Source organism: Coregonus lavaretus, assembly GCF_964263955.1.
Source record: "Coregonus lavaretus genome assembly, chromosome: 16".
Lineage (NCBI taxonomy): Eukaryota > Metazoa > Chordata > Actinopteri > Salmoniformes > Salmonidae > Coregonus > Coregonus lavaretus.
In genome coordinates this window covers 49,932,588-49,947,631 of record NC_140003.1, presented here as the reverse complement: position 1 = coordinate 49,947,631, position 15,044 = coordinate 49,932,588, and the positions used below count along the sequence as shown (strand labels likewise).

General features: G+C 42.6%; 1 protein-coding gene across 1 annotated transcript in view; it reads left to right on the top strand.

Annotated features, from left to right (window-relative positions):
- The window catches only part of LOC311143887 (unconventional myosin-X-like), a 199,038-nt gene that overhangs the window by 82,896 nt on the left and 101,098 nt on the right, over positions 1-15,044 (top strand). The window contains exons 11-13 of the mRNA XM_084179757.1: positions 2,921-3,067; positions 4,009-4,109; positions 14,529-14,595. Of these exons, the coding sequence (XP_084035883.1) occupies positions 2,921-3,067; positions 4,009-4,109; positions 14,529-14,595 (315 nt within the window). The remainder of the gene's footprint in view (positions 1-2,920; positions 3,068-4,008; positions 4,110-14,528; positions 14,596-15,044) is intronic.

The following is a 15,044-nucleotide window of genomic DNA, read 5'->3' as shown; positions in this document are numbered from 1 at the left end:
TCATTTAGCAGACGCTCTTATCCAGAGCGACTTACAGTTAGTGAGTGGATACATTTTCATACTCACACCTCACACCAACCCTTACATATATCGCGTTTTGTAATGAAACTCTTCAAATGTTTCCTGCAGGCTGGATCAGCTCTTAATGTCGTGTTGTAGGGCTGTTTGTATGTTTAATGTTGTAATGTTGTATTGACTGCTGATGTTTCCTTGGCCATGACTCCATTGCAAAATAGACCCTGTGTCTCAATGGTTTTTTTCCTGGTTAAATAAATGTTAAATAAATACAAATTAAGAGGATTCTGGACTCAACAAACAATGTATAACTTGTTATGTAACTCCTTCTAGATCAGGAGATAACGGCACCTTTCTGTTTCCATAATAAATATAATTGTTCTTGATCAGACTTGGCTCAGTCTGGATTCACTGTTGACATAGACAGATTAACTGGGGCCTAGAGATTTACTGTTGACTGAGGTTAACCGGGGCCTAGAGATTCACTGTTGACTGAGGTTAACCGGGGCCTAGAGATTCACTGTTGACATAGATTAACTGGAGCCTAGAGAATCACTGTTGACATAGATTAACTCGACCCTAGATAAAAAAAATGTTCACCTTTTATTTAACCAGGTAAGCCAGTTGAGAACAAGTTCTCATTTACAACTGCGACCTGGCCAAGATAAAGCAAAGCAGTGCGATAAAAACAACAACACAGAGTTACATATGGGGTAAACAAAACATAAAGTCAAAAATACAACAGAAAATATATATACAGTGTGTGCAAATGTCAGATTTACATTACATTTACGTCATATAGCAGACACTCTTATCCAGGGCGACTTACAAATTGGTGCATTCTTCTGATAGCCAGTGGGAAAACCACTTTACAATATTTTAATATTTTTGTATATTTTTTATTCGATTTTTATTTGTAATAATGGGTGGGTGGGGTGGGGTAAGGGGGGGGTTAGAAGGATTACTTTATCCTATCCCAGGTGTTCCTTAAAGAGGTGGGGTTTCAAATGTCTCCGGAAGGTGGTGAGTGACTCCGCTGTCCTGGAGTCGTGAGGGAGCTTGTTCCACCATTGGTGTGCCAGAGCAGCGAACAGTTTTGACTGGGCTGAGCGGGAACTGTGCTTCAGCAGAGGTAGGGGGGCCAGCAGGCCAGAGGTGGATGAACGCAATGCCCTCGTTTGGGTGTAGGGACTGATCAGAGCCTGAAGGTACGGAGGTGCCGTTCCCCTCACAGCTCCGTAGGCAAGCACCATGGTCTTGTAGCAGATCCGAGCTTCAACTGGAAGCCAGTGTAGTGTGCGGAGGAGCGGGGTGACGTGAGAGAACTTGGGAAGGTTGAACACCAGACGGGCTGCGTACAGGTGCAGTGATCGGTAAGGTGCTCTGACAACTGATGCTTAAAGTTAGTGAGGGAGATAAGAGTCTCCAGCTTCAGAGATTTTTGCAATTCGTTCCAGTCATTGGCAGCAGAGAACTGGAAGGAATGGCGGCCAAAGGAGGTGTTGGCTTTGGGGATGACCAGTGAGATATACCTGCTGGAGCGCAGACTACGGGTGGGTGCTGCTATGGTGACCAATGAGCTAAGATAAGGCGGGGATTTGCCTAGCAGTGATTTATAGATGGCCTGGAGCCAGTGGGTTTGACGACGAACATGTAGTGAGGACCAGCCAACAAGAGCGTACAGGTCACAGTGGTGGGTAGTGTATGGGGCTTTGGAGACAAAACGGATGGCACTGTGATAGACTACATCCAATTTGCTGAGTAGAGTGTTGGAGGCTATTTTGTAAATGACATCGCCGAAGTCAAGGATCGGTAGGATAGTCAGTTTTACGAGGACATGTTTGGTAGCATGAGTGAAGGAGGCTTTGTTGCGAAATAGGAAGCCGATTCTAGATTTAACTTTGGATTGGAGATTCTTAATGTGAGTCTGGAAGGAGAGTTTACAGTCTAACCAGACACCTAGGTATTTGTAGTTGTCCACATACTCTAGGTCAGACCCGTCGAGAGTAGTGATTCTAGTCGGGTGGGCGGGTGCAAGCAGCGTTCGGTTGAAGAGCATGCATTTAGTTTTACTAGTGTTTAAGAGCAGTTGGAGGCTACTGAAGGAGTGTTGTATGGCATTGAAGCTCGTTTGGAGGTTTGTTAACACAGTGTCCAATGAAGGGCCATATGTATACAAAATGGTGTTGTCTGCGTAGAGGTGGATCTGAGAGTCACCAGCAGCAAGAGCGGCATCATTGATATACACAGAGAAAAGAGTCGGCCCAAGAATTGAACCCTGTGGCACCCCCATAGAGACTGCCATAGGTCCAGACAACAGGCCCTCCGATTTGACACACTGAACTCTATCTGAGAAGTAGTTGGTGAACCAGGCGAGGCAGTCATTTGAGAAACCAAGGCTATTTAGTCTGCCAATAAGAATGCGGTGGTTGACAGAGTCGAAAGCCTTGGCCAGGTCGATGAAGACGGCTGCACAGTACTGTCTATTATCGATCGCGGTTATAGATTCACTGTTGACAGATTTTACTGGGGCCTATAGATTCACTGTTGACAGATTAACTGGGGCCTAGAGATTCACTGTTGACAGATTAACTGGGGCCTAGAGATTCACTGTTGACAGATTAACTGGGGCCTAGAGATTCACTGTTGACAGATTAACTGGGGCCTAGAGATTCAATGTGAACAGCTAGCTACAGCATATACTTTATCAGAGCAATTCACTCAATATTCTTGATACAAGCTGCGTACCAAATGGCACACTATCTCCTATTCAGTGCACTGGTCTAAAGTAGTGCACTATAAAGGGGAACAGGGTGCTATTTGGGACGCACCCATACTTCTTTGGTTGTCTGGTTTGGCCTGTATATTAATGAACCCTTTCATTGTCTGATCATTTGATTGACAGGCGGTGGACTCTCGGGACTCGGTTGCCATGGCGTTGTACTCCCAGTCTTTCTCCTGGATCATCACACGGATCAACCAGAAGGTCAGAGGGAAGGACAACTTCAAGTCCATCGGCATCCTCGACATTTTCGGCTTCGAGAACTTTGAGGTAGCTTTGTGTTTTTAAAGTAGTAGACCCTGCAGTATTTGAAGGAAGTTGGCATGGATTAGAGCACAAACAGATCTGGGACCAGGCTAGGATAGTATGGTTCTGTTAAGGATGTTTACAGATCTGGGACCAGGCTAGGATAGTATGGTTCTGTTAAAGATGTTTACAGATCTGGGACCAGGCTAGGATAGTATGGTTCTGTTAAGGATGTTTACAGATCTGGGACCAGGCTAGGATAGTATGGTTCTGTTAGGGATGTTACAGATCTGGGACCAGGCTAGGATAGTATGGTTCTGTTAGGGATGTTACAGATCTGGGACCAGGCTAGGATAGTATGGTTCTGTTAGGGATGTTACAGATCTGGGACCAGGCTAGGATAGTATGGTTCTGTTAGGATGTTACAGATCTGGGACCAGGCTAGGATAGTATGGTTCTGTTAGGATGTTACAGATCTGGGACCAGGCTAGGATAGTATGGTTCTGTTAGGGATGTTACAGATCTGGGACCAGGCTAGGATAGTATGGTTCTGTTAGGGATGTTACAGATCTGGGACCAGGCTAGGATAGTATGGTTCTGTTAGTGATGTTACAGATCTGGGACCAGGCTAGGATAGTATGGTTCTGTTAGGGATGTTACAGATCTGGGACCAGGCTAGGATAGTATGGTTCTGTTAAGGATGTTTACAGATCTGGGACCAGGCTAGGATAGTATGGTTCTGTTAGGGATGTTACAGATCTGGGACCAGGCTAGGATAGTATGGTTCTGTTAGTGATGTTACAGATCTGGGACCAGGCTAGGATAGTATGGTTCTGTTAGGGATGTTACAGATCTGGGACCAGGCTAGGATAGTATGGTTCTGTTAGTGATGTTACAGATCTGGGACCAGGCTAGGATAGTATGGTTCTGTTAGGGATGTTACAGATTATATTTCCATCCTCTAGGTGAACAGATTTGAACAGTTCAACATCAACTACGCCAACGAGAAGCTCCAGGAATACTTCAACAAACACATCTTCTCCCTGGAACAACTGGAGTATAACAGGTTGGTTATCAGACTATATAACCGGTTGGTTATCAGACTGTATAACAGGTTGGTTATCAGACTATATAACAGGTTGGTTATCAGACTGTATAACCGGTTGGTTATCAGACTGTATAACAGGTTGGTTATCAGACTGTATAACAGGTTGGTTATCAGACTGTATAACAGGTTGGTTATCAGACTGTATAACAGGTTGGTTATCAGACTGTATAACAGGTTGGTTATCAGACTGTTGGTTATCAGACTGTATAACAGGTTGGTTATCAGACGATATAACAGGTTGGTTATCAGACTGTATAACAGGTTGGTTGTTAGACTGTATAACAGGTTGGTTATCAGACTGTATAACAGGTTGGTTATCAGACTGTATAACAGGTTGGTTATCAGACTGTATAACAGGTTGGTTATCAGACTGTATAACAGGTTGGTTATCAGACTATATAACAGGTTGGTTATCAGACTATATAACAGGTTGGTTATCAGACTATATAACCGGTTGGTTATCAGACTGTATAACAGGTTGGTTATTAGACTGTTGGTTATCAGACTGTATAACAGGTTGGTTATCAGACTATATAACAGGTTGGTTATTAGACTGTATAACAGGTTGGTTATCAGACTGTTGGTTATCAGACTGTATAACAGGTTGGTTATCAGACTGTATAACAGGTTGGTTATCAGACTGTATAACAGGTTGGTTATCAGACTATATAACAGGTTGGTTATCAGACTGTATAACAGGTTGGTTATCAGACTGTATAACAGGTTGGTTATCAGACTGTATAACAGGTTGGTTATCAGACTGTTGGTTATCAGACTGTATAACAGGTTGGTTATCAGACGATATAACAGGTTGGTTATCAGACTATATAACAGGTTGGTTGTTAGACTGTATAACAGGTTGGTTATCAGACTGTATAACAGGTTGGTTATCAGACTGTATAACAGGTTGGTTATCAGACTGTATAACAGGTTGGTTATCAGACTGTATAACAGGTTGGTTATCAGACTGTATAACAGGTTGGTTATCAGACTGTATAACAGGTTGGTTATCAGACTGTTGGTTATCAGACTGTATAACAGGTTGGTTATCAGACTGTTGGTTATCAGACTGTATAACAGGTTGGTTATCAGACTGTATAACAGGTTGGTTATCAGACTGTTGGTTATCAGACTGTATAACAGGTTGGTTATCAGACTGTTGGTTATCAGACTGTATAACAGGTTGGTTATCAGACTGTATAACAGGTTGGTTATCAGACTGTATAACAGGTTGGTTATCAGACTGTTGGTTATCAGACTGTATAACAGGTTGGTTATCAGACTGTATAACAGGTTGGTTATCAGACTGTATAACAGGTTTGTTATCAGACTGTATAACAGGTTTGTTATCAGACTGTATAACAGGTTGGTTATCAGACTGTTGGTTAATAGACTGTATAACAGGTTGGTTATCAGACTGTATAACAGGTTGGTTATCAGACTGTATAACAGGTTGGTTATCAGACTGTATAACAGGTTGGTTATCAGACTGTATAACAGGTTGGTTATCAGACTGTATAACAGGTTGGTTATCAGACTGTATAGCAGGTTGGTTATCAGACTGTATAACAGGTTGGTTATCAGACTGTAAAACAGGTTGGTTATCAGACTGTTGGTTATCAGACTGTATAACAGGTTGGTTATCAGACTATATAACAGGTTGGTTGTTAGACTGTATAACAGGTTGGTTATCAGACTGTATAACTGGTTGGTTATCAGACTGTATAACAGGTTGGTTATCAGACTGTATAACAGGTTGGTTATCAGACTTTATAACAGGTTGGTTATCAGACTGTTGGTTATCAGACTGTATAACAGGTTGTTTATCAGACTGTATAACAGGTTGTTTATCAGACTGTATAACAGGTTGTTTATCAGACTGTATAACAGGTTGGTTATCAGACTGTATAACAGGTTGGTTATCAGACTGTATAACAGGTTGGTTATCAGACTGTATAACAGGTTGGTTATCAGACTGTATAACAGGTTGTTTATCAGACTGTATAACAGGTTGGTTATCAGACTGTTGGTTATCAGACTGTATAACAGGTTGGTTATCAGACTGTATAACAGGTTGGTTATCAGACTGTATAACAGGTTGGTTATCAGACTGTATAACAGGTTGGTTATCAGACTGTATAACAGGTTGGTTATCAGACTGTTGGTTATCAGACTGTATAACAGGTTGTTTATCAGACTGTATAACAGGTTGTTTATCAGACTGTATAACAGGTTGGTTATCAGACTGTATAACAGGTTGGTTATCAGACTGTATAACAGGTTGGTTATCAGACTGTATAACAGGTTGGTTATCAGACTGTTGGTTATCAGACTGTATAACAGGTTGGTTATCAGATTGTATAACAGGTTGGTTATCAGACTGTTGGTTATCAGACTGTATAACAGGTTGGTTATCAGACTGTATAACAGGTTGGTTATCAGACTGTATAACAGGTTGGTTATCAGACTGTTGGTTATCAGACTGTATAACAGGTTGGTTATCAGACTGTATAACAGGTTGGTTATCAGACTGTATAACAGGTTGGTTATCAGACTGTATAACAGGTTTGTTATCAGACTGTATAACAGGTTGGTTATCAGACTGTTGGTTATCAGACTGTATAACAGGTTGGGTATCAGACTGTATAACAGGTTGGTTATCAGACTGTATAACAGGTTGGTTATCAGACTGTATAACAGGTTGGTTATCAGACTGTATAACAGGTTGGTTATCAATCAATCAATCAATCAATTTTATTTTATATAGCCCTTCGTACATCAGCTAATATCTCGAAGTGCTGTACAGAAACCCAGCCTAAAACCCCAAACAGCTAGTAATGCAGGTGTAGAAGCACGGTGGCTAGGAAAAACTCCCTAGAAAGGCCAAAACCTAGGAAGAAACCTAGAGAGGAACCAGGCTATGAGGGGTGGCCAGTCCTCTTCTGGCTGTGCCGGGTGGAGATTATAACAGAACCATGCCAAGATGTTCAAAAATGTTCATAAGTGACAAGCATGGTCAAATAATAATCAGGAATAAATCTCAGTTGGCTTTTCATAGCCGATCATTAAGAGTTGAAAACAGCAGGTCTGGGACAGGTAGGGGTTCCATAACCGCAGGCAGAACAGTTGAAACTGGAATAGCAGCAAGGCCAGGCGGACTGGGGACAGCAAGGAGTCACCACGGCCGGTAGTCCCGACGTATGGTCCTAGGGCTCAGGTCTCTCAGTTGGCTTTTCATAGCCGATCATTAAGAGTTGAAAACAGCAGGTCTGGGACAGGTAGGGGTTTCGTAACCGCAGGCAGAACAGTTGAAACTGGAATAGCAGCAAGGCCAGGCGGACTGGGGACAGCAAGGTGTCAGCATGCCCGGTAGTCCTGACGTATGGTCCTAGGGCTCAGGTTCTCAGAGAGAAAGAGAGAACGAGAGAATTAGAGAGAGCATACTTAAATTCACACAGGACACTGGATAAGACAGGAGAAGTACTCCAGGTATAACCAACTAACCCCAGCCCCCCGACACATAAACTACTGCAGCATAAATACTGGAGGCTGAGACAGGAGCGGTCCGGAGACACTGTGGCCCCATCCGAAGAAACCCCCGGACAGGGCCAAACAGGAAGGATATAACCCCACCCACTCTGCCAAAGCACAGCCCCCGCACCACTAGAGGGATATCCTCAACCACCAACTTACAATCCTGAGACAAGGCCGAGTATAGCCCACAGAGGTCTCCACCACAGCACAAACCAAGGGGGGGCGCCAACCCAGACAGGAAGATCACGTCAGTAACTCAACCCACTCAAGTGACGCACCCCTCCTAGGGACGGCATGAAAGAGCACCAGCAAGCCAGTGACTCAGCCCCTGTAACAGGGTTAGAGGCAGAGAACCCCAGTGGAGAGAGGGGAACCGGCCTGGCAGAGACAGCAAGGGCTGTTCGTTGCTCCAGAGCCTTTCCGTTCACCTTCACACTCCTGGGCCAGACTACACTCAATCATATGACCTACTGAAGAGATAAGTCTTCAGTAAAGACTTAAAGGTTGAGACCGAGTCTGCGTCTCTCACATGGGTAGGCAGACTGTTCCATAAAAATGGAGATCTATAGGAGAAAGCCCTGCCTCCCGCTGTTTGCTTAGAAATTCTAGGGACAATTAGGAGGCCTGCGTCTTGTGACCGTAGCGTACGTATTGGTATGTACGGCAGGACCAACTCGGAAAGATAGGTAGGAGCAAGCCCATGTAACGCTTTATAGGTTAACAGTAAAACCTTGAAATCAGCCCTTGCCTTAACAGGAAGCCAGTGTAGGGAAGCTAGCACTGGAGTAATATGATCAAATTTCTTGGTTCTAGTCAGGATTCTAGCAGCCGTATTTAGCACTAACTGAAGTTTATTTAGTGCTTTATCCGGGTAGCCGGAAAGTAGAGCATTGCAGTAGTCTAACCTAGAAGTAACAAATGCATGGATTAATTTTTCTGCATCATTTTTGGACAGAAAATTTCTGATTTTTGCAATGTTACGTAGATGGAAAAAAGCTGTCCTTGAAACAGTCTTGATATGTTCGTCAAAAGAGAGATCAGGGTCAAGAGTAACGCCGAGGTCCTTCACAGTTTTATTTGAGACGACTTTACAACCATCAAGATGAATTGTCAGATTTAACAGAAGATCTCTTTGTTTCTTGGGACCTAGAACAAGCATCTCTGTTTTGTCCGAGTTTAAAAGTAGAACGTTTTCAGCCATCCACTTCCTTATGTCTGAAACACAGGCTTCTAGCGAGGGCAATTTTGGGGCTTCACCATGTTTCATTGAAATGTACAGCTGTGTGTCATCCGCATAGCAGTGAAAGTTAACATTATGTTTTCGAATAACATCCCCAAGAGGTAAAATATATAGTGAAAACAATAGTGGTCCTAAAACGGAACCTTGAGGAACACCGAAATGTACAGTTGATTTGTCGGAGGACAGACCATTCACAGAGACAAACTGATATCTTTCCGACAGGTAAGATCTAAACCAGGCCAGAACTTGTCCGTGTAGACCAATTTGGGTTTCCAGTCTCTCCAAAAGAATGTGGTGATCGATGGTGTCAAAGGCAGCACTAAGGTCTAGTAGCACGAGGACAGATGCAGAGCCTCGGTCTGACGCCATTAAAAGGTCATTTACCACCTTCACAAGTGCAGTCTCAGTGCTATGATGGGGTCTAAAACCAGACTGAAGCATTTCGTATACATTGTTTGTCTTCAGAAAGGCAGTGAGTTGCTGCGCAACAGCTTTTTCTAAAATTTTTGAGAGGAATGGAAGATTCGATATAGGCCGATAGTTTTTTATATTTTCCGGGTCAAGGTTTGGCTTTTTCAAGAGAGGCTTTATCACTGCCACTTTTAGTGAGTTTGGTACACATCCGGTGGATAGAGAGCTGTTTATTATGTTCAACATAGGAGGGCCAAGCACAGGAAGCAGCTCCTTCAGCAGTTTAGTAGGAATAGGATCCAGTATGCAGCTTGAAGGTTTAGAGGCCATGATTATTTTCATCATTGTGTCAAGAGATATAGTACTAAAACACTTAAGTGTCTCTCCCGATCCCAGGCCCTCGCAGAGCTGTGCAGATCCAGGACAGCTAAGCCCTGGAGGAATACGCAGATTCAAAGAGGAGTCCGTAATTTGCTTTCTAATGGTCATGATCTTTTCCTCAAAGAAGTTCATGAATTTATTACTGCTGAAGTGAAAGCCATCCTCTCTTGGGGAATGCTGCTTTTTAGTTAGCTTTGCAACAGTATCAAAAAGAAATTTTGGATTGTTCTTATTTTCCTCGATTAAGTTGGAAAAGTAGGATGATCGAGCAGCAGTGAGGGCTCTTCGGTACTGCACGGTACTGTCTTTCCAAGCTAGTCGGAAGACTTCCAGTTTGGTGTGGCGCCATTTCCGTTCCAATTTCCTGGAAGCTTGCTTCAAAGCTCGGGTATTTTCTGTATACCAGGGAGCTAGTTTCTTATGACAAATGTTTTTCGTTTTTAGGGGTGCAACTGCATCTAGGGTATTGCGCAAGGTTAAATTGAGTTCCTCAGTTAAGTGGTTAACTGATTTTTGTCCTCTGACGTCCTTGGGTAGGCAGAAGGAGTCTGGAAGGGCATCAAGGAATTTTTGTGTTGTCTGAGAATTTATAGCACGACTTTTGATGCTCCTTGGTTGGGGTCTGAGCAGATTATTTGTTGCGATTGCAAACGTAATAAAATGGTGGTCCGATAGTCCAGGATTTTGTGGAAAAACATTAAGATCTACAACATTTATTCCATGGGACAAAACTAGGTCCAGAGTATGACTGTGGCAGTGAGTAGGTCCAGAGACATGTTGGACAAAACCCACTGAGTCGATGATGGCTCCGAAAGACTTTTGGAGTGGGTCTGTGGACTTCTCCATGTGAATATTAAAATCACCAAAAATTAGAATATGATCTGCTATGACTACAAGGTCTGATAGGAATTCAGGAAACTCAGAGAGGAACGCTGTATATGGCCCAGGAGGCCTGTAAACAGTAGCTATAAAAAGTGATTGAGTAGGCTGCATAGATTTCATGACTAGAAGCTCAAAAGACGAAAACGCCATTTTTTTTTTTGTAAATTGAAATTTGCTATCGTAAATGTTAGCAACACCTCCGCCTTTGCGGGATGCACGGGGAATATGGTCACTAGTGTAACCAGGAGGTGAGGCCTCATTTAACACAGCAAATTCATCAGGCTTAAGCCATGTTTCAGTCAGGCCAATCACATCAAGATTATGATCAGTGATTAGTTCATTGACTATGACTGCCTTTGAAGTGAGGGATCTAACATTAAGTAACCCTATTTTGAGATGTGAGGTATCACGATCTCTTTCAATAATGGCAGGAATGGAGGAGGTCTTTATCCTAATAAGATTGCTAGGGCGAACACCGCCATGTTTAGTTTTGCCCAACCTAGGTCGAGGCACAGACACAGTCTCAATGGGTATGGCTGAGCTGACTACACTGACTGTGCTATTGGCAGACTCCACTAAGCTGGCAGGTTGGCTAACAGCCTGCTGCCTGGCCTGCACCCTATTTCACTGTGGGGCTAGAGGAGTTAGAGCCCTATCTATGTTGGTAGATAAGATGAGAGCACCCCTCCAGCTAGGATGGAGTCCGTCACTCCTCAGCAGGTCAGGCTTGGTCCTGTTTGTGGGTGAGTCCCAGAAAGAGGGCCAATTATCTACAAATTCTATCTTTTGGGAGGGGCAGAAAACAGTTTTCAACCAGCGATTGAGTGCTGAGACTCTGCTGTAGAGCTCGTCACTCCCCCTAACTGGGAGGGGGCCAGAGACAATTACTCGATCAGACTGTATAACAGGTTGGTTATCAGACTTTTTAACAGGTTGGTTATCAGACTGTTGGTTATCAGACTGTATAACAAGTTGGTTATCAGACTGTTGGTTATCAGACTGTATAACAGGTTGGTTATCAGACTGTTGGTTATCAGACTGTATAACAGGTTGGTTATCAGACTGTATAACAGGTTGGTTATCAGACTGTTGGTTATCAGACTGTATAACAGGTTGGTTATCAGACTGTTGGTTATCAGACTGTATAACAGGTTGGTTATAAGACTGTTGGTTATCAGCATGTATAACAGGTTGGTTATCAGACTGTATAACAGGTTGGTTATCAGACTGTATAACAGGTTGGTTATCAGACTGTATAACAGGTTGGTTATCAGACTGTTGGTTATCAGACTGTATAACAGGTTGGTTATCAGACTGTATAACAGGTTGGTTATCAGACTATATAACAGGTTGGTTATCAGACTATATAACAGGTTGGTTGTTAGACTGTATAACAGGTTGGTTATCAGACTGTATAACAGGTTGGTTATCAGACTGTATAACAGGTTGGTTATCAGACTTTATAACAGGTTGGTTATCAGACTGTATAACAGGTTGGTTATCAGACTTTATAACAGGTTGGTTATCAGACTGTTGGTTATCAGACTGTATAACAGGTTGGTTATCAGACTGTTGGTTATCAGACTGTATAACAGGTTGGTTATCAGACTGTTGGTTATCAGACTGTATAACAGGTTGGTTATCAGACTATATAACAGGTTGGTTATCAGACTATATAACAGGTTGGTTGTTAGACTGTATAACAGGTTGGTTATCAGACTGTATAACAGGTTGTTTATCAGACTGTATAACAGGTTGTTTATCAGACTGTATAACAGGTTGGTTATCAGACTGTATAACAGGTTGGTTATCAGACTGTATAACAGGTTGGTTATCAGACTGTATAACAGGTTGGTTATCAGACTGTATAACAGGTTGGTTATCAGACTGTTGGTTATCAGACTGTATAACAGGTTGGTTATCAGACTGTATAACAGGTTGGTTATCAGACTGTTGGTTATCAGACTGTATAACAGGTTGGTTATCAGACTGTATAACAGGTTGGTTATCAGACTGTATAACAGGTTGGTTATCAGACTGTTGGTTATCAGACTGTATAACAGGTTGGTTATCAGACTGTATAACAGGTTGGTTATCAGACTGTATAACAGGTTGGTTATCAGACTGTATAACAGGTTTGTTATCAGACTGTATAACAGGTTGGTTATCAGACTGTTGGTTATCAGACTGTATAACAGGTTGGGTATCAGACTGTATAACAGGTTGGTTATCAGACTGTATAACAGGTTGGTTATCAGACTGTATAACAGGTTGGTTATCAGACTGTATAACAGGTTGGTTATCAGACTGTATAACAGGTTGGTTATCAGACTGTATAACAGGTTGGTTATCAGACTTTTTAACAGGTTGGTTATCAGACTGTTGGTTATCAGACTGTATAACAGGTTGGTTATCAGACTGTTGGTTATCAGACTGTATAACAGGTTGGTTATCAGACTATATAACAGGTTGGTTATCAGACTTTTTAACAGGTTGGTTATCAGACTGTTGGTTACCAGACTGTATAACAGGTTGGTTATCAGACTGTATAACAGGTTGGTTATCAGACTGTTGGTTATCAGACTGTATAACAGGTTGGTTATCAGACTGTTGGTTATCAGACTGTATAACAGGTTGGTTATCAGACTGTATAACAGGTTGGTTATCAGACTGTATAACAGGTTGGTTATCAGACTGTATAAAAGGTTGGTTATCAGACTGTTGGTTATCAGACTGTATGACAGGTTGGTTATCAGACTGTATAACAGGTTGGTTATCAGACTGTATAACAGGTTGGTTATCAGACTGTATAGCAGGTAGGTTATCAGACTGTATAACAGGTTGTTTATCAGACTATATAACAGGTTGGTTATCAGACTGTTGGTTATCAGACTGTATAACAGGTTGGTTATCAGACTGTATAACAGGTTGGTTATCAGACTGTATAACAGGTTGGTTATCAGACTGTATAACAGGTTGGTTATCTGACTGTATAACAGGTTGGTTATCAGACTATATAACAGGTTGGTTATCAGACTGTATAACAGGTTGGTTATCAGACTGTATAACAGGTTAGTTATCAGACTGTATAACAGGTTGGTTATCAGACTGTATAACAGGTTGGTTATCAGACTGTTGGTTATCAGACTGTATAACAGGTTGGTTATCAGACTGTTGGTTATCAGACTGTATAACAGGTTGGTTATCAGACTGTATAACAGGTTGGTTATCAGACTGTTGGTTATCAGACTGTATAACAGGTTGGTTATCAGACTGTATAACAGGTTGGTTATCAGACTGTATAACAGGTTGGTTATCAGACGGTATAACAGGTTGGTTATCAGACTGTATAACAGGTTGGTTATCAGACTGTATAACAGGTTGGTTATCAGACTGTATAACAGGTTGGTTATCAGACTGTTGGTTATCAGACTGTATAACAGGTTGGTTATCAGACTGTTGGTTATCAGACTGTATAACAGGTTTGTTATCAGACTGTATAACAGGTTGGTTATCAGACTGTATAACAGGTTTGTTATCAGACTGTATAACAGGTTGGTTATCAGACTGTATAACAGGTTGGTTATCAGACTCTACAGCAGAGAGAAGAGACATGGCTGTGTTTTAAATGGCATTTTATTCCCTATAAAGTGCACTACTTTGAACAAAGGGCCCTACGGCTCTCACTATACAGGGAATGGGGTGCCATTTGGGACTCAGCCCCGAAGAGAGAGAGCACCATCTTGGTTCCTATCTGGGGGTTCTTTGGGTTTCGCCATGGTGTTCTAGAGATGCAGGCACACTGCCAAATGTTTTAAATGGGACGACAGCAGCCTGGTCACAGCTCATTTAATCACATGAACCTGTGGACAATACAACCATTGTCTCCCTAACTCACTGTTCATATATGAGTTGTGTCGTTTCCTCAGAGAGGGGATCCAGTGGGAAGCTATAGACTGGAAGGAGAATGCAGAGTGTCTGGACCTCATAGAGAAGGTAGGTAACAGACTAACACCAAGACTTACTCTAGGACAAACCTCTCCTAGGGGACTTCCAGACTAACGCCAAGACTCACTCTAGAACAAACCTCTCCTAGGGGACTTCCAGTCTAACGCCAAGACTCACTCTAGAACAAACCTCTCCTAGGGGACTTCCAGACTAACGCCAAGACTCACTCTAGAACAAACCTCTCCTAGGGGACTTCCAGACTAACGCCAAGACTCACTCTAGAACAAACCTCTCCTAGGGGACTTCCAGACTAACGCCAAGACTCACTCTAGAACAAACCTCTCCTAGGGGACTTCCAGACTAACGCCAAGACTTACTCTAGGACAAACCTCTCCTAGGGGACTTCCAGACTAACGCCAAGACTCACTCTAGGACAAACCTCTCCTAGGGGACTTCCAGACTAACGCCAAGACTCACTCTAGAACAAACCTCTCCTA